The sequence below is a fragment of the Cavia porcellus genome, unplaced genomic scaffold (assembly GCF_034190915.1).
Source record: "Cavia porcellus strain 051 isolate PalLab524CR breed Dunkin Hartley unplaced genomic scaffold, mCavPor4.1 scaffold_2, whole genome shotgun sequence".
NCBI lineage: Eukaryota > Metazoa > Chordata > Mammalia > Rodentia > Caviidae > Cavia > Cavia porcellus.
Genome location: NW_026947485.1, coordinates 107223911 through 107247065, shown reverse-complemented (window position 1 = coordinate 107247065; position 23155 = coordinate 107223911). Strand labels below are relative to the sequence as shown.

General features: G+C 38.3%; 1 protein-coding gene and 1 non-coding gene across 2 annotated transcripts in view; one reads left to right on the top strand and one right to left on the bottom strand.

The window, feature by feature from the left end:
- The window catches only part of LOC100719102 (cytochrome P450 2C23-like), a 37064-nt gene extending 18575 nt beyond the window's left edge, over positions 1–18489 (bottom strand). The window contains exons 1-5 of the mRNA XM_013143282.2: positions 18217–18489; positions 10105–10267; positions 4876–5025; positions 4069–4229; positions 3352–3528 (exon numbers count right to left, since the gene is read on the bottom strand). Coding sequence (XP_012998736.2) covers positions 3352–3528; positions 4069–4229; positions 4876–5025; positions 10105–10267; positions 18217–18396 — 831 coding nt within the window. The 5' untranslated portion in view covers positions 18397–18489. The remainder of the gene's footprint in view (positions 1–3351; positions 3529–4068; positions 4230–4875; positions 5026–10104; positions 10268–18216) is intronic.
- On the top strand, positions 14769–14892 carry LOC111754519 (small Cajal body-specific RNA 20). The gene has a single exon (XR_002789197.1). It is a non-coding gene; the product is annotated as a small Cajal body-specific RNA 20 (non-coding RNA).
- Positions 18490–23155: the final 4666 nt, after the last annotated feature.

Genomic DNA, 23155 nt, shown 5'->3' with positions numbered 1-23155 from the left:
ACAAGAGAAAAGAAGGAACAGTGAAAAGTCTAGACATTTTTTTGAGGCGGGGCCCCACTGTGATGTCGGGATGGTTTCAAATGCCTGGGCTCCAGGGATCCTCCTGCCTCAGTCTCCCAAGCAGCTAGGTTTACAGGCATGTGCAATGCACGTGGCCTCGACATTCCTCTTGGTTTTTCTTCTAGCCTACTTGAGTAGGTTTCAAGAGTTTGGCGTGCACAGTGGCAACTGCTAATGGTCTCTGTCCGGTGTCCCCTGAATTGGTGCCTGGAACTCCCTTATGGGAGTACAGATCGCTCACCTCATCTCTTTTTTATTTCTCAACTGTCCAGCAACACCACTGGTTATTACTAAGAGATTTTGCTTCCTCAGTCTTTCAAATCTATTCATTTCTCTTAATTTCTACCATCAGCTGACTTCCTGCTGCTTTGGCCTTTCTCTCACCACTCTCCCTTTAGTCACACGGGCTTTCTCTCTTCCCCTCATATTTCCACATTTCCTTCTGCTGCAGGACTTCTGTAACCTTATTTCTCTTCTTAATGCATTTTTCTTCGGAGTCTTCATACTCTTCACACATCCATACTCCCTATTCTCTCTTCAGTTCTTAGCTCCACTATTACATAGGCAGAGAGGTGTCTGGCCAGCCTTGGTTACAAGTCCTGCTCTGACTCTCAGGAGACTAGCACTGGCGTTCCTGCCATGTTCTTCCCGAGCAACTATTTCCCTTGTTGGTATTCCATTGTAACTGTTTGTGGGTTTGGTCTTGATTTGTTCTCCAGGCTGGATCCAAACTCCTGGGCTCAAGCAATTCTGCCTCAGGCTCAAGAGTAGCTGGGGCTAAGACATGTGTCATGGTACCCAGGTTGGTACTGCTCGTTGAAAACTTGTTACTGCTTGCTTTTGGGATTTTTGCATGAGACTGTAAGCTTTATTAAGATACAGGACAGGGGCCGGGGATCTTTACTAAGATACAGGGAAGTGCCTGCCTAGGAAGTGTGAGGTCCTGAGTGTGACTGACAGTAGGAGGGGGGAGGGAGAGGAAGAGAGAAAAGACACACCACCACTACTTAACTAGTAAGTTTATCTGATGATTCTTTATAGTATTCCAAACAATCATGCTAATTGCTTGTGATCTAAAGCATTGAAAATCAACACCACTCAGCCCTTTTATGACAGCAGCAACTACAAAAGTAAAATAAATATTTCACTAAACAGTGGAAATGGTTTGAAAGAAGACTGCAGGTATGTGATTTGACTTATTGTTTTATTTCCTTTATCAAGCAAATCTGAAAGAAGAGTCAGCAATCATTTTGAATGATTGGATCAATGACCTGCCTGCTTTTTGTCTTTTGGTTCTTTGAACATTCAATTAGGATAAATAGATTATTTCAATGGATCTCCTTACAAAGGAGAATGAGTTCAAAGCGTTTGGCTGATTCTAGAGAAGTAAGTGAAAAGTAAAAGGGACATCAACATTTTCTCCTTGCACATGTTTTTCCAGGAAAACAGCTCTCCTAGAGGCTAGTGTCACAGGTTATTAATGTTTGATATACTTTGCACATTTATGATACTGCTGAATGGTATTTTTATTTCATTTGTACATATTCTGGGTCCTTTACATAAATGTTGATGTTCTTATAGGGGTCAAAGCATAATTTTCAGATGTTTAGTTGTAATATGTGCTTATACATTTCCTGTCATGGTGATGTTTTATGTTCAGCGGCTTTCTGTGAGTGGGTGGCTCTGCTATAGTTGTCATTCTCTATGCTTAATACTGCTCACAATGTATTTGTAGTGGATTGACTTTAGAATCCTTCATCCAGAACAATTTCAAATAACAAAAGTATTTCTGTGCATAAGGGATCTTCAAAATACATATGATAAATTTTTAAATTAAAAATATTTATTACAGTAAGAAGCACATTGCCATTAATTCCCATCAAAATACTTCTCCGTGTTTCAATCACTCTTACCTCATTGTTCTTGCCACATTATGAAGCAGTGCTGGAAGTCTTCTTTTGTGAATGTCTTTACAAGATATGATAAAAAAATATAATGAATGCTGCTGCCAAATGGGAAGACTTGAAAAATATTATGGTGCTTGTTATGGGTCATATCTAGATGTTCCACCAAAACCTCATGTGGTCATGGGGCAGGTTTCTAGAATTTGTGATGGATTCACAGTCCAGTGCTGGGATAATGAGTGTGAGTGTTACACTTAACCTAGAGTGGATGGCCTACATACAATGTAAAGGACAGAGAGAGCTTCTCTCATGTCCCTCCCTTTTTTGTTCTTGCTACTTTTGCTGTCTTTTGGCCACCATGAACTGTTGCCCTTCTGCCATACCACCCTACCTTGGAGCCAGCTGATTATGGACTGAAACCTCCACAGTATGTAAGCTAAAGAAACCTCTTTTTCCTTAATTTTGAGTGTCACATATTTTGTCTAAGCAATGAGAGAAAAGTAACCAAGGTATGAGGTCCAGAATCATATGACTTCTGGCTCTTCTCCAAATAAAAAAGGCCATGAAAGTTAAATATTTTGAATTGATTCAGGATGATTCAGGCCATCAAGATAGTCACAATAATGCAACTAAAAATTAAAAAAAGGACTTGGGGCCGGGGATTTAGCTCAGTGGCCTTAGTGCTTGCCTGGCAAGTGCAAGGTCCTGAGTTCCATCTGAAGTACCAAAAAAAAAAGACTTTCAGAACTGCTTCCAAAAGTGGTAATAATGATGAGGTAAATGTGTTCAAAGTAAGGGGAAGTCTGAGGGAAATTAATGGCAATGTGTCTTCCATTATAATAAATTTTAAAATTTATTTACTGCATATTTCAATTATACTTTGTAAAAACATAATCAGGCTTTTAATATTGTATTGGTCTCTGGGAAGGCACTGTAGCAAAAATGACTGTCAGTGTAAATGATATGTAGAGAAAATTTATGTATTTTTAGCTACTCTGGGGAATTATGTATTTAGAAATTGCAAAATTGGCCGGGGGTTTAGCTCAATGGTGTAAGTGCCCAGTTGGCAAGCTCAAGGTTATGAGTTTGATCCCTGGTACAAACAAACCAAACCAAAACAAAACAATATAGAAATTGCAAAATAATTGAGAACAGTGAATTGAAAACATTTAAATATCCATAGCCAAGTGCAAGAAGTAATAGAAATACAAAGGAAAAATAAGATCTTTAGACTTTTTGAATTTGCATTTTTAAGGATAATAGCAGATTCTCTGGTTACAAACTACCAAACTATCAACAGTTACCTATGTAAGATGATTATATTTTTCTGCATTTTTAAGAGTGACAGAATATAGTATCAAGGAAAGAGGCCTGCTGCGTATAATACCTGCTCCATCTTGGTAAGGAAACAGTCGATATAGTCACGGGGGTTATCAGGGTCCAAGGTCTCTTGATGCTCCTTCACCTTTTCCAGAATGAAATTCTTAACATCATAAATCTTTTTTGAGAATTCTTTGTGTTTTCCAGGGAGATACTTCATGAGTACTGGCCAAAGATTGTATATCTAAAAATGGAAACCAACAAATAAGCAACCCTCCCCAAACCTCAGGAACTTGGATTGTGGGGAGAGCAGTTTCTGAGTGGCCTGCTTACAAACAGAACAGAAGATGGTCACCACGCACTGAAAAGCATCTCTTTCCCATCTCCTTGCTCTTCCCATGTTTGTCAACTTTCGAGTCAGAAAAGGGGGAAGATGTACTGAGGGTTGGAAAACAAATAACTGGAAAGGCTCTGTACCCAATTTTTAAGGTGCTTGAGGTCAAATCCAGGACCTCACACATGACCAAGGCCACTGAGCTACACCCCCAGGCCAATCCATTTTCTTCTTGTGAGGGAACTGGTCAGGGAAAGCAGGGGGTATTTCTCTAGAGTCTGGGTTAGGTGCCAGTGCACTTGTTCATTCAGCACATGTCAGAGGAAGAGCACAGTTTTCATGCTGGCACTTCGCTCATCGATAGGCTGGGACACTTACAGTCTTTTATTCTGCATCAGGCACCAAGAGACCAACGAGTATAGCCACAAACAGATGCAGCCTTGGCCTTACCTGGCACCAGCGAGAGTTTACTTGTTTAAAATTTTCATCTAACAGATCCATCAGGGTGAGGAATTTCTCATCGTTGTACTGGAAACGCTCATTAAAGAGGACAGAACAGATCACATTGCAGGGAGCACAAGAAAGGGCGAAGGTGGGATCAAAGGGCTGACCTGACATGAGGAAAAAGCAAGTATAGCATGGGGAAGTTTAATCACTCTGCATTAGAATTTCAAGAACCAGGCTTTCTTCTTTTCAGACTAATACATATAGTTTGTTTTCCTCTAGATTGCCTTAAAATAAAATGTAAGCATTAATATATAACATTAATATTGATTATATATTAGTATTTATAATAAATATACTATTTGTATACATAGTGTTTTTATAGCAAGTGGTGCTATATTATAAAATGCTATACTCGTAACATTATAGAATATTATACTATAATAGTAACAATAGCAACAACAACTTAGACCATTTACATAATGTTGGATACTGTGTAAATGGTTCACATATTGTATTATTTCATCTTTATTCTGAATTTGGTTTTTAGCTCAATTTTTCAGTTGAACAAAACGTGTTTTAAAAAGTTAAGTAATTTGCCCAAAGATACACATGTAGTAAGAGTGAAGGTTAGAAAATGAATCCAGACAAAAACATTCCAGAACTCTCAGAGCTTTGGAAATCATCTTCTTTCCTTTCCTCCTCCCTAACTCCCTGATGAAGAGGGCAGATCGTGGGCCAGAAGAGCAGGGATTGGGAACAGTGTGCCTAGAAAGTACCCGTAGCCCCCAGGGGACAGCTCCTAGAATTCACCTTCTGTATTTCTCAGCTCCTGCAGGAGGCCACGGGCTTCCTCCTGCACTCTCTCCTCAAGGCTTCTCTTCCCCATCCCGAAGTTCCTCAGGGTCATGAGGGAGAAGCGGCGCATGAGCTTCCATCTCTCTCCGTGACTGAAAATGAGCCCTAGGAAAAGAAACAAGAGCAGAAAAGCATTTTGTACCCATAGTCCACATTTTTCTAAAGCTGTTTTCTTTTGTGTACCATGAATCATTTCCAGGGCCCCTCATCTGGAATTAAGAGTCGCGTTCTGTAGCTCAATTGAAATGTCTGCCATAAAAATCTCAAGCGTTGATCCACAGGTGGTAAAAATGGCAGAACCAGACAGTGGGGTGGTTGTAAGCAGAGAATATTCTGGAGTATGTGTTATAACCTAAGGCCCCCTAACTATCGCGCCGTAAGGTCTGTTCTGTATAAGCCCACCTGCTGCTTCCCCTCCCCTTCCCATCTAACTAGGTTAAGTTTTAACTTCCTAAAGGCCATAAAACAAAGGCCTGAGGTAATAGCTCCTGACAACCCGGGTCTTCCCTACCCGGTAGCCCGTCACAAATTGTGTTAATTGCATTAGATTGTATTGGATTGTACATTCTTCACAACAATAGCTTCGTTTGTATCATAGCAATACCTGTAACTTGGCTTTACTGTAAATGTGTGTTTTCCTTTCCCTCTGGGCAAAGGATTGATATGTTAATCAATGCTCTCCTCTGTAAAAAATTGTAAAATCTTACCTAATTGATATGTTAACCATTGTTGCCCTCTACAAATAGAACAGTTGTGGTGCTAAAGTAAGGTAACTAAGGTTGTTAATTGCTGTTAGACTTCTCTATTCTTTGTTAAGAAAAACAAGATTTCTTCTTATCTAAACTTGCTAGTATGCAGGGAGACTTGCAATTGCCGTTTCTGCTTTGTAGTGCGTCACACCCCCAGCCCCCTCCTTACATTGTGTGACCAGCAGCTGTTTGTGGATTTACAAGATAAAAAGTCCTGACTTTTAGCTGTGAGGTGCGCAGTCTCCAAATTGGCTCCCGGAGACTCGTCACCAGGCCTGGATTTTACCTAATAAAGCCTTTGCTTCCCAAATTTTAATTTCTTGCTTCCTTGGATTTTATACCGGGGTCCGAGTTATCACATATGGAAGGGACCTCTGTCTAGTTTTGTCAAAAAAATAAAAACTATTGTGTGATCTCATAAATTTCTGTTTTGATACCTAATCTCTCTTTAACTTGTGTGTTGGTTCTATATGTCATTTTCCCTACCAGGGGATAAATAACTTCTGATCAGATCAGTTCAGGATTTATTTCTATTCTCCATAGACTCTACTATAGCTAATCGGTTTAATCTGAATAAGAGAAAACAAAGGAACAAAAGGACATAGTATGCTCCATAGGAGTGATTTTTAAAAATGCTTTCCTATGTACAAAGCTAGCTATGTATCCTTAAATTCCTGATTTCTCAATACACCACCATTTTGTCTTGCTTTTAAATTCAATTCTCACGCTGGGCATGGTGGCGCAAACCTGTAATCCCAGCACTCAGAAGGCTGAGGCAGGAGGATCACTGAGTTTGTGGCTAGTCTGGACTAAATAGTGAGTTTAAGGCCAGCCTGAGCTACATGATGAGATCCTGTCTCAAGAAAACCTAAATAAATAAATATTAAATTCTCAGAGATATCACCACATCCTTCCTGGCCTTTACATATCTGAATTTAATAAGCTCTGTTGATTCTATCTCCAAAATGTCCTTATCTTATACTACAATACCATTCTCCAGGTTCTAATATTCTTAGAAATCTGAAAAATTACAACTGGGTTGGGGATGTAACTCAGTGGGACAGTAGTTGCCTAGCATGTGCAAGGCTCTTGGTTCAATCCCCATTATTGCCAAAAAAAAATTTTACTTTACAATTGTATTTATATACTTACTGCTACTATAATGAAATACCTGAGGAGAAGCTGCTTGGTAAAGAAATGAGGTTTATTTAGCTTATAGTTCTAGAGGTTCAAGGGCATATCACTACCTCAGCACTAGTGAAGTCTTAAAGGAGGATGACATCCTTATGGCAGTAGCACTTTGGAGAGGGAGAGATAACATTACTAGACACAAAAGCCAAAGAAAAATACTGAAATTCCACAATCCCTTCTTAGGACACACCTGCAAATGATTTAGAGACCTCCTTCTTGGCCCTATCTCCTAAAAACCGTACACCACTTCCCAACAATGAGCCGCAAGAGATGCAGTTTCGAACATGTGAAGCTTTGAGAATAAATCACATCTAAACAATAACAATCTTTAAAGTACTTTCCTCTCTCATTTTTATAAATTCACAGAGTTGCCAGATTATTCAAATTCTTTCTACCATGTCCATAACCCTGTAGGTCTGAAGTTCCTCCATGGAAGTTACTCCCTCTCATAGCCTAATCTGTTTGTGTGTGTGCATGCGTAATAGAATTAAATAAGAGGTTGTTCCTACTTAGGTAAACTAGATTCACCAATGAGTCTCTATCATTTATATGTCAGTACTTCTTAGTGGATTATAAGGCACCATCCCAAGTGAAAAATAAGAGGCTGTTTATCTCTACCTCTAAGAATACTGTAAGTTACTTTAAACTTTACACTTTAGTAAGTGAACAATGGTACCTACCATAATACTGGTATGTGGATCAAATAAGGACTGCTATTGATGTGATACATGTTTAAAGATTACTGAGTAGATAAGTAGCAGGGAATGTTTCAACAACTTGATTAGTCAGAAAGATGTAGGAATCTATAATAGAATGTTATAGTTTTCAAATATGTTAGAAAATCATTTGGAATTTTAGAAAACACTTCCTTTAGCAAGGTGTTATTCACTGAATTGCCCCGTTTTTCCACAAGTATGCTGGTTTCCTAACCTCCGCTTTCTGTCAATGTAACCTTACTTGGAAATAAGGTCTTTAAAGAAGTTACCAAGTTGAAATGAGATGATAGGGTAGGCCATGCCAATGTATTATTACTGCCCTCATAAAATAGAGAAATTTAGACAGGGAGCTACACACATGTAGGGACAGTGTCACAGGTTATACACTCACAAGCCAAACAGCATCAAGAGTTGCCAGAAAACCACCAGAAACCAGAGAAAGGAACAAAATAGATTCCCCTTCACAGAAGGAAGCAATCTTCTACTGTGAAATAATGAAGTTCTTTTTTTTTTTTTTTTTTTTTTTTTTTTGTCTTTTCAAGACAGTTTCACTATGCAATTCAGTTCAGGCTGGCCTTGAACTCATTTGTTAGCCCAGGCTGGCCGTAAATTCCCAGAGATCCTCAGCCTCCCAAGTGCTGGGATTACAGATATGTGCCACCACTCTGGCCTGGCCAAATTTCTTTTTTTCGGAGCCACCCAAATTTTGGTATTTTGTTTTGGGAGTAACTGGGAACTGATAGAGAACAAACACTAAAATATGGATGAATGGATCTCTTTGTTATTTTCCAGAATGGAAAAGTTGGGGAAAGGAAGAGTTGAATGCTCTCATTATGTGTAAATAAGGAGAAATGACAGGAGTTTTACAGATACTTGGAACCCAATTTTGCCAGAGTTGTAAAATCACATGTTTGAAACCAGTAATTTTCTCCTCTTCAGTTCAAAAGCAGCCCAGCAGTTCCATTCCCGTTAAAAATTAATTGAAAAGGGCACACACAGCCAATGTAATCAACTTGTTTGGAAGGTAGTGAAAGGGAGGCTTGGTTGCTTCTTTAGTGGAAAAAATATATTTTAATTTTAAGAGAGAGAGGTCAAAGATTGTTCCACTTCTACAACTTAGCACACTACAGTATATTTAATTAGTGATTCATAAGTATGCTTTGAAAAGAGCATGTTTCTATTTCTCTGGGACCTACAATTTTATATGGTTTGAAGAAAACTTTCAGCTCTAATAGGAAATCCAAATATGAATACATGTAACACATGTCCAAATTTTGAAATGCAAAAACGATTATCTGTGAACCTGTTATCTGTGAAGAACTAGAACATGTCTAGTACATGGTAGCTTCCTGTGGGTTCTCTCCCTCCTCACTGCCCCACCAAACAGGCCAGCACTGAGAACAGTGATTTTCATATCCAGTCACCTATCTGCCACTGCTGCCACTGTGCTACTGCATCATGGGAAACTATACCCCAGCGCTGGCTTCTCAAACACCCTAACCTTAAAACATTTTATTGTACCATTCACTGGCATTTGGTACCACTCTTCCTACGAAAGTTCCTCAGACTGTTCTTGTCTCAGTAATGTCCACAGAATTAACCTACAGGGAACTCAGAGTCTGATTTTGATGTTTATCTTAATGGAACTACAGAGCCTCTGTTGTATAATAGAGGGTTTTTTTTTTCACATTTTTTTGTACCAGGAATCGAATTCACAACCTCACGCTTGCCAGGCAGACACTTTTGACTCTGAGCTAAATCCCCAGCTATATTAGAACCTTTTTTTTTCTTATCTTTGTCTATTGTTTATGGGTCCTTCAAAACTAGAAATGCTTTTATTACTCATGGGGAAATCTCTGGAACATTCTGAGTTTATGCTAAGGAGATGACTCACGGTAAACCCCTTGATAGTTTCAAAATGAGAGCTGGCCATGCCACAAAGAGCAACCAGCTAGGTTTAGAGAGTTGATCTAGTGATTTCAACCTGAACTCCAAGGGTTCAACCTAACCTCCAAGGAGCAGGTGGGCTGATCAGTGATTCAAATGATCATGTCTATTTAATGAAATCCCAGGAAAAACTTGACATCGAGGCTTAGGTGAGCTTCCTGGCCTGTGAACATATCAATATGCAAGGAGCATAATGCATTGTTGGCCTTAGGGACAGGATTCAGCTTTATATTTGTAATCTCTGCCCAGTCCTTGTTCCATGTCTCATTTGTGTCCTTTCTGTAATGAAGCTGTAAATTCTAAGTCGAGTACCTTCCAGAGTTCTATGATTCATTCTCCAAATTATTGAATCTGAGCCAGTTGGTTAAAGTGTGAGTGACCTGTGGATCCTTAAACTTGTGCCTGTCATCTGAGGACATTCTGGTGCATCTGTAGCTTTACCCTATGATCCTGTGCTAACTCTGGGTAGTTAGCATCAGAATTGCACTGCGGTGCTGCAGTAACTGGTTAGTTGCTAAGTACAGAACAGATGAAAGTTAAAATGTGCCCAAAATTTTAAGCTATTTTGACTTAAAACATACCATATCCTTTCTGAGCGTTATCTATGATTGGAAAACGTCCTCTGCCATGAAATTCATCACCTTGATTGATCAGAGCTTCTTTTACTGCATCGTATCCATGTAAGACCACAGTGCACCGGGGTCCAAGGTACAAGGTATAAACAGGCCCATACTGTTCAGCCAGCTGGAAAGAGATGTAAGCACTTGTGTAAGCATATTGTGAAATCTCTACATTGGAGGTCTGGGTAGAAATTAAGTAATAATTTTACATGTGGTTTAACCTTGGCTCTGTCAGGTTCATTTCAGGAATTTAATCTGTAGATGTCAGAGATTCATTATTTTTACTTTATTTATACATGCAACCATTTAGCAAATACTTATTAATCATCTATAATATGTCAGATACTGTGTGTAGCCTAGCAACCCTTGTAGATGTCTATTGTAAGTAACCAGAAAAAATGTACTATATTGGATGATAAGAGGAATAACTTAATAAAATAGATCAGAAAAGGCACCTGGGAAGAGATAACATTTAAGTTAAAACTAAAGATAAGGAGGAAACAGCCAGTACAAGGGCTCAGGGAGAGTTCACTATGCAAATATAAACTGTATTTTTATGGATGCAATATTCCAAGAAGAAAAATGGAATAATAAAGCAGCCAACAATTAGGGGTTAGTTTTCAAATTTATTTTATTTCCTTGTAATTGCATTCAAAGTAGCACTTGACATTGGTTATAGGAGGGCATGTCAAGGTATAGGAACATGCTTAAGTTTTAAATAAATAATTTTTAAAATTACATTTAAAATCTATTTGTATATTATAAATCTTCAAACAGACATAACTAGGAGAGAATCTTCTTATGCATCTACTTCAGCATCTACTCATTTGCCTACATTTTGTCTTGGTACTTAGTTTTCTGTTAACATGACTGTTCATTCTCCTTGAAGAAAGGGTGGACACAATCACCCAACTTTTACACTGTGTCTGTTCCTCCCAAGCTATAGTGACATGGCATGTTTCTTCATAGCAAAACTCTGAAAAAACTGTCTCTCCCTGCTGTCTACATTTTTTTCTCTTCCATTCTTTTTTGAAACCACATCAGTCCAGCTTTTGAGGATGTTACTCTGCTGAGCACTATTTTTATGTGAATATCTGAAAGTCTCTCTCCACTGTGTTAAATCTCATTTTATTTTACCAATCACTGGCATTTGACTCAAGTAAAATATTCTTTGAACTATATTCTTCTTTTGGAATCCGGGACATTTCTGCTCTTTTGAGACTCCGCCTACCTTCATGGCTGCTCAACCTCAGTTCTCTTGGTTCTCTTTATCTCATTGACCTGTAAGTATTGGAGAGCCCCTGGGCTCATGACCGGTCTACCCATTCCCTGCATGATTCCCACCCAGTCCCGTGGCTTTAATTTTCACCCTCTGTATTGTAATTTACAACCTCTGTATTGTATTCTCATTGTTTCCAATGGCCTATACATATGTCCATTCAGTAGATTTTGAAACAATGTAGGATTCTGAAATATATATTTAAAATTGAGATCTTCATATCCTCTTTTGCTTATCTCTCCTACATCAAACAAACAGAAAACCAGCCTCCTCTGACAATCTCTCTTATTTATAGCAGCACAGGCTCAGCCAAAAACTTAGGGGACATTCTTGATTCTTTTTAATCTTATACCTCATATCCAACTCATTGAAAATCCTCTTAAATCTAGTTTCTAATATAGTATATCTAGAATCTTACCACTGCCATCTACCTTAGATCTTATACTGGCCCATGTCACCATTATTTCTCCTGGATTACTGTGCACATAGGCTGCTTCTACTTTAGCTCTTTATAATCTACCCTCACCAAGGCTCCAGAGTCATGTGGTGAAAACATAAATCCTGTCGTGTTACTCCAACTGAAAGCACTTCAGTGATTCTCCATCTCTCCTGAAATACAAGCTGTAGTTCTTAAAATATCCAGAAAGTACTATGCGATTAGATCTCTGAACTTTAACACCGTGTCCTACTTCTTCCCCTTCTTGGAGCGCTCTCATTTTATCTGAACTGACCCTGCTATCCTTGAGTATATATCCTTGAGTACACCTTGTATCACAGAATTTTGGACCTTATTCCTTTCTCCATTTTCTTATGTCTTAACCTTGTGGCTTTCCCTATTCTTAAACATTGCCTTTTGATGAGGTTTCCTTGGGAACCCTATTTAAAATGTAAATCTCTTGACTTCTGGTTTGTGGCTTGGCATGTAGAGAGCCTGGACACTGTTTCTCTCTCTCTCTCTCTCTCTCTCTCTCTCTCTCTCTCTGGCTCTGGCTCTGTCTCTGCTTGTTTTTGAGACAGTCTTGCTATGTAGTTCAGGCTGGTCTTGAACTCACTATGTAACCCAGGCTGGCCTTGAACTCATAGTGATCCTTCTGACTCTGCCTCCTGAGTGCTGGGATGACAGGCAGGCACCACTACATCTGGCTTGGACATTGTTATTCTTAATAATACTTTAAAAAAAAACTAACTGACAAATCAACAATTTTCTTAAACTTATCAGAGAAGTAAGACTCCAAGGCAAATTTCTGTCCATTCCCACCCCTAAATAGAAAGACAGAGAAATATGGAGAATCATAAGTAATGAAAGCAGAAACCTCCTCAGGGAAATCAGTACCAGGGTAGGAATGAACTGTAATTTCCAAATTGCTAGATGTTCAGTGTGGATGTTTAAGAGTTAAAAACTCCAGGAAGGGCTTGATTTTGTTTGGGAAGAGGAATTGGACACTTTTGTTTTACTACCACGAGCACCGCCAGGTTCTCACAGTGCACACTGGAGAAAAATCTCCTGGTTCTTCTGGAAGGAGGAGGGGAAAGCTAATCATTTTGAAATATAAATACCAAAGCATTCTGGTCTAATTAACAATGCCTGCCCTAAAGATAAACTATTTTACTAGAGCCTAACCTACTGATGTTTTATGAAAGCTCAACCAACAAGGGGAAGGAAAACACAGTAAGACCTTTGTTTGTGAGCATAATTTATTCTAGAAATATGCTTTTAATACAAATCATTTGTATATCAAAGCAAATTTTCCCATAAGGAGTAGTGGAACTCAGCTGATTTGTTCTACAACCCCAAAATAGTGATATAAAAATAATTACAATACTGTAATATAATACAAAATATAAAGAAAAATTAACCTGCATTTACCTTTGAAAAACTTTGTAGATGGTGTGAGGGAGATGAGACAGGAAGGGTCTCATGTATAGGATAACTTTGACTATCAGTAACAGAATCACTGCTAACTACTGGCTCAGTGGAATCTTTTTCTTCCATGCACCTTTAATAATGAACCTATCTATCCAATGACACTTGCTTTTGCTTCCTTTTCAGAATTTTGCTGAAATGTGACATGGCATACAATTCTACAACAGAGAGAAGAAACACTGGCTCAGTTGTGATCATGTGGCATTTAGGGTCATGGAGTACTCATATTGCAAGACACTGCTTGTATACCAAGTTAAAATTCATTAAAAATGTTTTCTCACCTTGCAGAATAAGTTACTCATAATCTAAAGTTTTACTGTACTTAACTTCTGATCCCTTTAGTCTTTTACATAGTGATGGGGAACCCAATTATACTCTCCTCCAGTTTCCCTGTCCCGTCTAAAAAGGACAGGATGTGAATGAGCTCCGCACAGCTGAGCTCTGAGAATGATCACAGCCTGCTCTTACAAGCTGGAGCCCTCTACCTAGGATCAGGGACAATGGCCACTCTGCTCAGATGTGACACAGCTGTCCTGCCTGCTCTGGCCACATACTCAGCCATTTCCCCTTCCCCAATATCAACCCTCTTTCTTTGTGTCACCCCACTTAAGTGACATATCCCTTACCCTATCCATTAAAAGATGCAGCTCAGTAAAAGCTACTTGGACTTTTCTTTGGAGTTAGTCCAGGAGGTCTCACCTAGAACTTCTAAATTCAGGTTGGCTGTGTTCCTTCTTTTCTTTCTTTTTCTTTTTCTTTTTCTTTTTTTTTTTTTTTTTGGTGATGGGAATCTAACTCATGACCTTACATTTTTCAGGCAGGTACTGTGCCACTGAGCTATATCCCTAGCCCCAGCTGTGTTCTTTACTGGGTTGCCACTGTTTTCTTAATAGCTTACTGATGACATTATTATCTATATAGAAAATCAGAAAAAAAAAAACATCATCAACAACAAAAACTCCTGAAAGTAATAAGTAATTATGGCAAGATGGGAAGACATAATGTTACTATGTAAAAGCTAATCACTTTCCTATGTACCAGCAATGAACAGTGGATTTGAAAATTAAAAGCAACATACTGGTGCCCCCAAAATGATACACAGGAATAAAAATAACAAAATATGTACAGACCTAGACAAGGAAAACTCTAATGTAGGACAAAGAAAAGTTAAATAAATTGAGAAATATTACATGTTCATAGGTAAGAAGACTCAGTATTTTCAAGAGTCAGTTCTACTCAAGGTGCTCTATAAATTCAAAATAATCCTGGTAAGAATTCTAGCAAATTATTTTATAAATGTTAAGAAACTGATTTTAAAAGTTTCTATGAACAAACAAAAGCTACAGTATATTAATACAGAAGGAGAACGAAGCTGGGGGGCTAACACTACGTTACTTCAACTTCCTAGGAAGGTACAGAAGAGTTCTTTTCCCATGGGAGTAGGGGGCCTGTTCTCTTTTCAGGCCTGGAGGCCAAGGTCAGCCTTTGACAGTCATTGCCAGGACCACTACAGATGGGCAGCTTTCTCTTCCTAACTCAGACATTTGTAGGAAAAACAAGTGGTACTAGCAAGAGGATGGAAAGATAAGTACAACAGACACCACCAAACAGACCCATATGAATAAAATCAATTAATCTTTGGCAAAGGAGCAGAAGCAAGCAATGGAGAGGTTTTTCAATAAATGATGGTAGAATAACTGGACATCTACATGTCCCAACCCCTAATCTACACATTAACTTCACAGAAATATTAACTCAAAATAGACCACAGACTTAACTGTAAAATTCAAACTTTACACTTAAAACATTTACATTTGATAAATATTTAATGAATCCCTTCTTCAGGAAAAATGGTTTTTAGAGTCTGGGAACACTGCAATGAATAAGAGACAGAAAAAAGCCCTGTTCTTTCAAAGAGCAGGGTAGTCAGATAAAAACTAAAGCATATCAGTAATGCATACATATATTATATACTATGTCATATCTTAGTATTATAAATGCTATGGTAAAAATAATGTGAGGAAAGGCAAAAGAAGGACATTTTCTAAAAAGACTTTACTTTTTAGAGCATTTATTTTCACAACAAAATTGAGCAGAAAACTGTCATATAACCTTTACCCCTACTCATGTATATAGGACATCCCACCAGAGTAGAGTGCATGTTATAATTAAGCTTTATATTTAAAAACTCCTAGAAAACAATGGGAGAAATCTAGATGCCCCTGTATATGGCATAACTTTTTAGAAATATCAAAAGAGTAAGCCATGAAAGGAAAAAAGGCTAAATTTCACTAAAATTAAAACATTTCTGAGGCAGATGTAATAGTTTACACCTATAATCTCAGCACTTGGGAGGCTGAGGCAGGATGATCATCATGAATCTGAGTACAGCCGGGGCCATGTAGTGAGTTGAAGGTCAGTCTGAACTATGGACAGACCCTGTCTGAAAAAAACAAAACAAAACAAAAATAAAATTCTGCTGTGTAAAAGCTAGGTATGGGGTACATGGTTGTAATCCCAGCACTCAGAAGGCTGAGTCAGGAAGACTGCTGAGAGTTCAAGGCCAACCTGTGCTATATAGTGAGTTCAAGGCCATCCTGAACTACTTAAGACAGACCCTGTCTCAAAAAAACAAAAATAAATACATAAATAAACACTGTAAAGAGAATGAGAGGATACCCCATGATCTGGGAGCAAGTATTTGTGAAAAACATATTTTCTAAAACAAACTATGATTCAAAATATGTTAAAAAAAACTCTTAAACCTTGGTAAGAAAATAAACAACCTGATTTAAAAAATGAGCCACAGACCTAAAAAGACATCTTGCCAAAACAAATACATAGATGGTAAGTAAAGATGAAAATGTTCTGTACTTCATGTATGATTAGGGAATTAATGATACTTAAAACAACAAAATACAACTTTAGATCTATAAGAATGGTTATGTTGGTGAGGATGCGGAGTAACAGAAACTCTCATTCACTTTTGGTAGAAATGCAAAAAAAAGTGCAGTCACTTTTGAAGACAGTTCATCAGTTTCTTACAAAACTAAGCATACAACAATTCAACTTTTATACTTCATATCCAGAAAGAGTTGAAAACTTCTGTCCACACAAAAACCTGGACACGGATGTGTTTACTGGTTTTATCTATAGTTTTCAAAGCTTAGAAGCAACCAAGATGTCCTTCGGTAGCTGAAGGGGATGAATTACTACATGCAAATAGTGGAATAGTATTCGATGCCCAAAAGAATTAATGCCGAAGTCAAAAGACATTGAGGAAACCTAAATGCCTAGTACGTAAAAGAATCAACCTGAAAAAATTAGCCTACATCTCACTTCAGAAAAGATAGCACTATGGAAACAGAAAAGATTAGTGCTTGCCAAAGATTGGAAAAAAGGGAGCAATGAGTAGGCAAAGCACAGAGGATTTTAAGAGTTGTGAGATGATTCCAATATTTTAACAGTGAATACACATCGTTATACACTTGTCCAAGTCCACAGAATGTATACCACCAAGAACATACTCTCCTGAAACTACAGAACCTACGCGTAACAATAAAGGTCGAACTACTGTAACAAATATTCCACTCTCATGGAATGTCCCATGCATGCATGGGGTTAAGGGTTATATGACAATTCTCTGTATTTTCTGCTCAATTTTGTTATGAAAATAAAGGCTCTAAAAATAAATGTCTTTTAAAAAATTTCTTTATTTTTTTATTTTAAAGAGAATAAAACCCAACAAAATAAAACAGAATAAAGCCAATCAAAACAAAACTGTGAAAGTGATACATCAGTTCAAAACAAGGTAACAGGAAATCAACAATGGCTACCATAGAAAATGTCCTTCTTTTGGCCTTCCTTGCATTATTTTTCCCACAGCATTTATTTTATTTTTTTTTTTATCGGTACCGGGGATCGAATGAATGACCACATGCCTGCAAGGCAGGTGCTTATGCTGCTGAGCTAAATCCCCAGCCCTTCCCACAGCATTTATAATGCTAAGGTATGACATAGTATATATGTGTACATTACTGATTATTTTTGTTTTTTATCTGACTACCCTGATTTTTGAAGGGCTGGGCTTTTTTCAAACTCTTTCATCTACGACAGTATTCCCAGACTCTAAAATATATTTTTCCTGAAGCATGGACTCATTCATTATTTATCAAATGAATTTTTTTTTGGTACCAGGGATTGAACTCATGACCTCACGCTTGCCAGGCTGGTGCGCATGCTTCTGAGCTGAACCCTTGGCTCAAATGAATTATTTAATGCTAAGATTTATAATCAGAGAAACCTCTTGTATTGTTTCTTTATCCTAAAGAATGATTTTGTGTACTGAACTCCTGCAGACAATATTTTTTCCTCAAATAGTTCACCCAAAAGTATGAATATAGCCAGGATAGTAGAGTTGGCCTTCACTAACTAGAGCAGGATATTGAGGAGGACAATCAGGATCACTCTTTACAAGAAGCATCCATAAACAATTAAATGAGAAATAATGGTAATAACACATGGAAGATTTAATAATAATTAAAGCTGTAACAATGACAATACATTTTACATTTTACAAGCTTGCCTTTTGGTGTTACATGCTGGAGAGACTCAAAGTCTATATTCTGATTGTAAAGTTTTCTAATTCATTAGAATTCAACTGATAACTCAAGTCTAGTTTATGCTTTTCACCACCCTCTCGAAAGCTATCCAGTCTCAAAAGGAAGATGACTAGATGTACTTTTGGTAGTACAAAAATAAACATCCCAAACTGCTTATGTGGTGAGCAACACTAAGAAAGACCATCTGGAGACAGCCAGCCTGGTGGTCTGAAACGCAGGTGAACAGCCTCAGAATCAAAGCCGCTTACCTTGGAGAGAGATGCAGGAACATCCTTGAGGTTCAGCTGCAGGATGTTTCCAATAACAGGGAGTGGAGTTGGGCCAGGGGGTAGCCTTACTGCTTTCTGACCTTTTGTCCACAAAAATATGAAAATCAGGCAAGTGACAGAAATGACAAGAGCAAGAGTAGTAACTCCCAGAAGCTCCATTTCAGCAACTGGATATTAGCAACTTCTGCAGTTGTTGGCAGGAAAACAACGCTTGTGCCAAAGTGTGCTCTGTTGGATGAAGGCTGGTCAGAACTTTGGACTCAGAGTAGACTGGCATAGGTTTGTTTATATGGCTGTAGCTTGAGATCAAGAAGTGAATCTCTTACTCAGAAAATCTGCATCTTCATCTAGTTGATTTTCTAAGCATCTCTACTGCATACACTTCTCAGTCCAAAAAAAAAGCTGCATTTTATTTTTCATAGCTTTTAAAAAACATTTGAAGTTCAACTCACACATTTAAACAAATAGATCACATGCTCTGAGATCTGATTTGGAAAAGCAGTGGCATTATTTTCATCATGTTTCTTATCAATTAAAATTTCCATGTCAATCAACAGATGAATGAACAAAAAATGTAGTATATACATACAACAAATGTTATTCATTTTAAGAAGTGATGAAATTTTAGTATGTGGCTCAATATGACGAAACCTGAAGACACAGTGTTCTTGGAAATAAGCCCCCATAAAAGAACAAATATTGTGTAATTCAACTTGTATAAGCTATTCAAATAGATTAACACACACAAAAAGCAAAATAGGGTACTAATAGTTGAGGGAGGAGAAAGTGAGGAGTTACTGTTTAATAGGTACAGAATTCTGTTTGGGATGTTAGAACAATTCTCAAAATGATGATAGTTATATATATATATATTTTTAAATTTAATTTAATTTAATTTTGAGCCAGGGTCTCACTATGTAATAGGTAGCCCAGGCTGGCCTTGAACTCACAGTGAATTTTTGCCTTGGTCTCCTGAGTGCTGGGATTATAGGCATGTCTCACCACACTTGGCTAAGAAAATGTTTATTAAGTCAGTAGTTGGAAAATGTTATCTGATTTTATTTACATTTAAAACAACCTCTCTTTTCAAGTGGCAATGGCTGCTAGGCTGGGTGGATCACTTGGCCTTGCATGTAGGCTTTGGTGGTTCAAGGGTGACAGGGTCCAAACCACTTAAATTGAATATCTGCAGAGGTGAACACTATCTCTGCACAAATAAACCCATGTATTAAAAAAGAAAAGACTATTTATAGTAACGCAACTAGAAATTAGACCACTGAAACTCAGACACCATTGAAATCTGAAAGATAGCAACTAATTCCTATCAGATAGTCTTACTATATTTGGAATTTTTAAAAGTTAAAGTATGTCTTTAGGGGCTGGGGATTTAGCTCAGCGGCATAAGCGCCTGCCTTGCAAGTGTGTGGTCGCGAGTTTGATCCCGGGTATCGATAAAAAAGACAAAACAAAATTAAAGTATGTCTTTCCATGAGACTACTAAGTCTAAGAGAGCACAGACTATGCCTATCTTACTGTTATATGGTTCACTGCTGGTCCACAATTACATGTTTTAGACTGGTCCATGGTTACATGTTTTAGGCTTCCGGGCACACAGCAGGGACTCAAAAACCATCTGCTGAAACTTAATTAAATGTTCACTGTTTCCACTGTGGTGTCAGCAGGGTTGGTGTCTCAGCTGAAAGTTCTTGGGGTTACTTCCTCTCTGGATTTTTGTATTCCCCTCTCCCACTGGGTAACGGTTGTGCATGGCAGGTGGTATTAATTCTTGTGCCTATGTGGTCTGAGTGCATGGATAGGCTGACTGCAATTTCCACAGTGCTGGAGAACCCTGTGAATTGTATGCATAAAATGAGATACGATGATGGGAAAATAAGTTCATGTCTACCTGAAACTGACCATGACAGTCACAGCTGGAATTCACAGTAAGAAGGAGAGGTAGAGCAGAAGTGATAGGAAATCAGAAGAAATAGAAATACCTGGTTTGCCAGAATTTTCCTTGTATGTCTAAATTCCAATTATGATTATTGTACCTATTAAGATGAAAACACTGGTATACTTGTAAATGGAGAAAATCAATGCAAAAAACTGTTCTTTTGCACAAATTATGTGGTTCAATTAAGTCTTCCAGTCCTTCTGTTTGTGTATCAACCACTTACTGAATGTGGGTCATCTTAAAAGAGGATGTGCCCGTAGGGAAGGGGGATTTGTGCAGCCAAGGGAAATGGACAGAGGGACTTGGCTGAAACCTATCAGTGGAACCAGTTTAGCACCTGGGAGAATGAGTGCTTCTTACCTGAAAAGGGTGGTATCACACACCTGCTACATTGTCCACCCTCAGGCTATGCAGCACCACTTGCTTCATGTAACAGTAAGGAGAGTTGTCCCTCCAAGCTCCAAATGGTTGATCTTTCTGGAAATAGGTTTCATATTGCCCAGCTCACAGACTTCTTCCAAGCTCTAAAGAGGGCAGAGAAGGTCATCCTATGGGTCATTACTTTACATTAGCCATCTACTTACCCTTTTGCTAACCTCTACTTAGGTCATATGGCCTCTAAAATCTTCCCTAAATTTAGTTTCCATCATCCTAATCATAGTTGCTTCAAGGGACAATGTAAAGACTATGGCAAAGAGCTTGGATTGGGAATCTGATTAGTTCAAACTCTTACTCTGTTTATCACTAACCATACAATTTGGAGTAATCTCTTTAAATTCCAGCTATAAAATAAAATTTCAGCCTCAAAAGGTTATTGTGAGAACTCAAAATGCCTATAGATAAGGACCTGTGTAATTCTCAGTAAATAGGAAGTATTATTACGTAAGGCCTTGCAATGCAAAGGTAGTCACAGATAACACTAAGGTAAAAGAATCCAGTGAATTGCCTTTTAAAATGCAACAGCATGTGACTGTCCCACTGGCTCAAAAATCTTCTGCCATTACCAATGACCTCCTCAGGAAGCTGGCTGTTTGCTATCACTCTTTCATAATTAGAACAGACACTGCTTCTCAGAAACCACTAGGTTGGACTGATTCTGACTGGTACCCCACAGCACCCAGTGTCTACCCTCCTCTGATACTTACCATAATTACACTCGTCTATTGATTTGCTGTATCTCCTCACCACACCAGCAATGCTATCTGCCTTAGCAACTGACACACCCTTGGGTTCAATTAGTACTTATAGGAAGAAATATTACTGAAGATAAAAACAGAAATAAGAATGTAGAAAAGTGGGTTAAAAAATAATAGGAGCTGGGCATGATGGCACATGGTTGCAATTCAGGAGCACTAGGGAGTCTGAAGCAGGAGGATCACTAAAATAGAATTGTAGGTGAGCCTTCCTACAAAGTGAGTTCAAGGTCAACTTGAACTGTATAGTGAAACTGTCTCAAAAAGACAATAAAATAAAAAGATAATAGGGAAAAACAAGTACTTGAAATAGGGTTTCTTAGTCCCTTTTGTGCTATAGTGTTATGGTTTGTGTATGTCCTCTAAAGCCTCATGCAGTTGTAGGTGGGGCTTTTCAGAAGTGGCTAGATCTGGAATTATCTTGGTGGGAACAAGTGTGTGATCAAAGGTATGTGATTATTACATGTGTCCAAAGATTGGGTTGGCATTGTTCTGGGTGTGGATAGTGGGAAGGTCCACTTTGGGTGTGGGTGGCAAAGGGCACCCAAAGAACAGGTACCCTGGAAGGAATAAAAGAGAGTTTCTGCTACTTTATTATTTCACTGCTTTACTGCCTTCTGCTCATATCACTGTGATGCAATTCTGTCATGCCACCCAGCCTTTGAGCCCCCAGCTATGCACTAAAACCTCTACAAACTGTGAGTCAAACTCTTTAACTTTGGGTGTTGGGTATTTTGTCTCAGCAATGAAGAGTAACATATCTGCAACTGGGAAATTTTTAAGGATGTATACTGGCTCACAGTTATCAAGGGTGGAGTACAAAATCAGGGACCTTTCTGCCTTTCTTCTATCCATACTAATTTCTTCAGGAAATGATTGGTTGATTGCATTCTTGGTTTTCTCTCATTTTTCATTCTTTACAGGACCAGGGTGAAAATTCAAATCATTAACTTCTGTTCCCTTTTGCAGCTGTATCTTTAAATTATTGTCTCTTGCATTTTACTATATGCAGTTAAAAGAAGCCATGCAGCTGTTTTAGTATTTTCCCTTGAAATTTCTCTCACTAGGGCTGGGGCATGTGGCTCAGTGCTAGTTATGTGCTTGCTCCTACCCTCAATTCTAGTTTATCCCTCTTAAATTCTGTGTCCCATAAACTTTGGCATGGATATAATTCAGTTGAATTCTTGAGGACTTAATAAGGATGATCTTCATTCCAGTTTTCAAAACTTTGGTTGTTGCTGTAACCATATCTATGTGTTTTTAAAGCCTTTGGAACAGGTTTCTGGGAGAAGTCTGAAAAGGTCTGGAAATGCCATACAGAGAAACCTTAAAATACTCCAGTAAGGAAGTGACCTTGATAGGCAGTTCTGATCAAAGCTCAGATGACCAGAATGCTGACAGAAATGTGGATGCTAAAAACTCAGGCTCAGGAGGTTTCAGATGGAAACAAGGACTCTACTGTAAACTAAAACTGATCTAGTGGAGAAAATTTCAAGACAGCTCAGTGTTCAGGCTGTGCTGTGGATACTGGTATCTGCTTTTAGAGACTCTACAGTTAAGTGTCAGGAACATAAAGCAGAGCTGGATGATCTGAAAAACTTGCATAAGGAAGCACCTGCAAAGTTGGGGTAAAGATATTTGGTGAAAAGGTTAACATTAAAAAGAAGCCAACTGTTTTGCATCAGGACAGTAGAAAGATGGCTAGAAGTCATCTTACAAATTTGCCACTTTTCACAAGCTCAAGGATGTAAAAAGCTAACCAACTTTGACA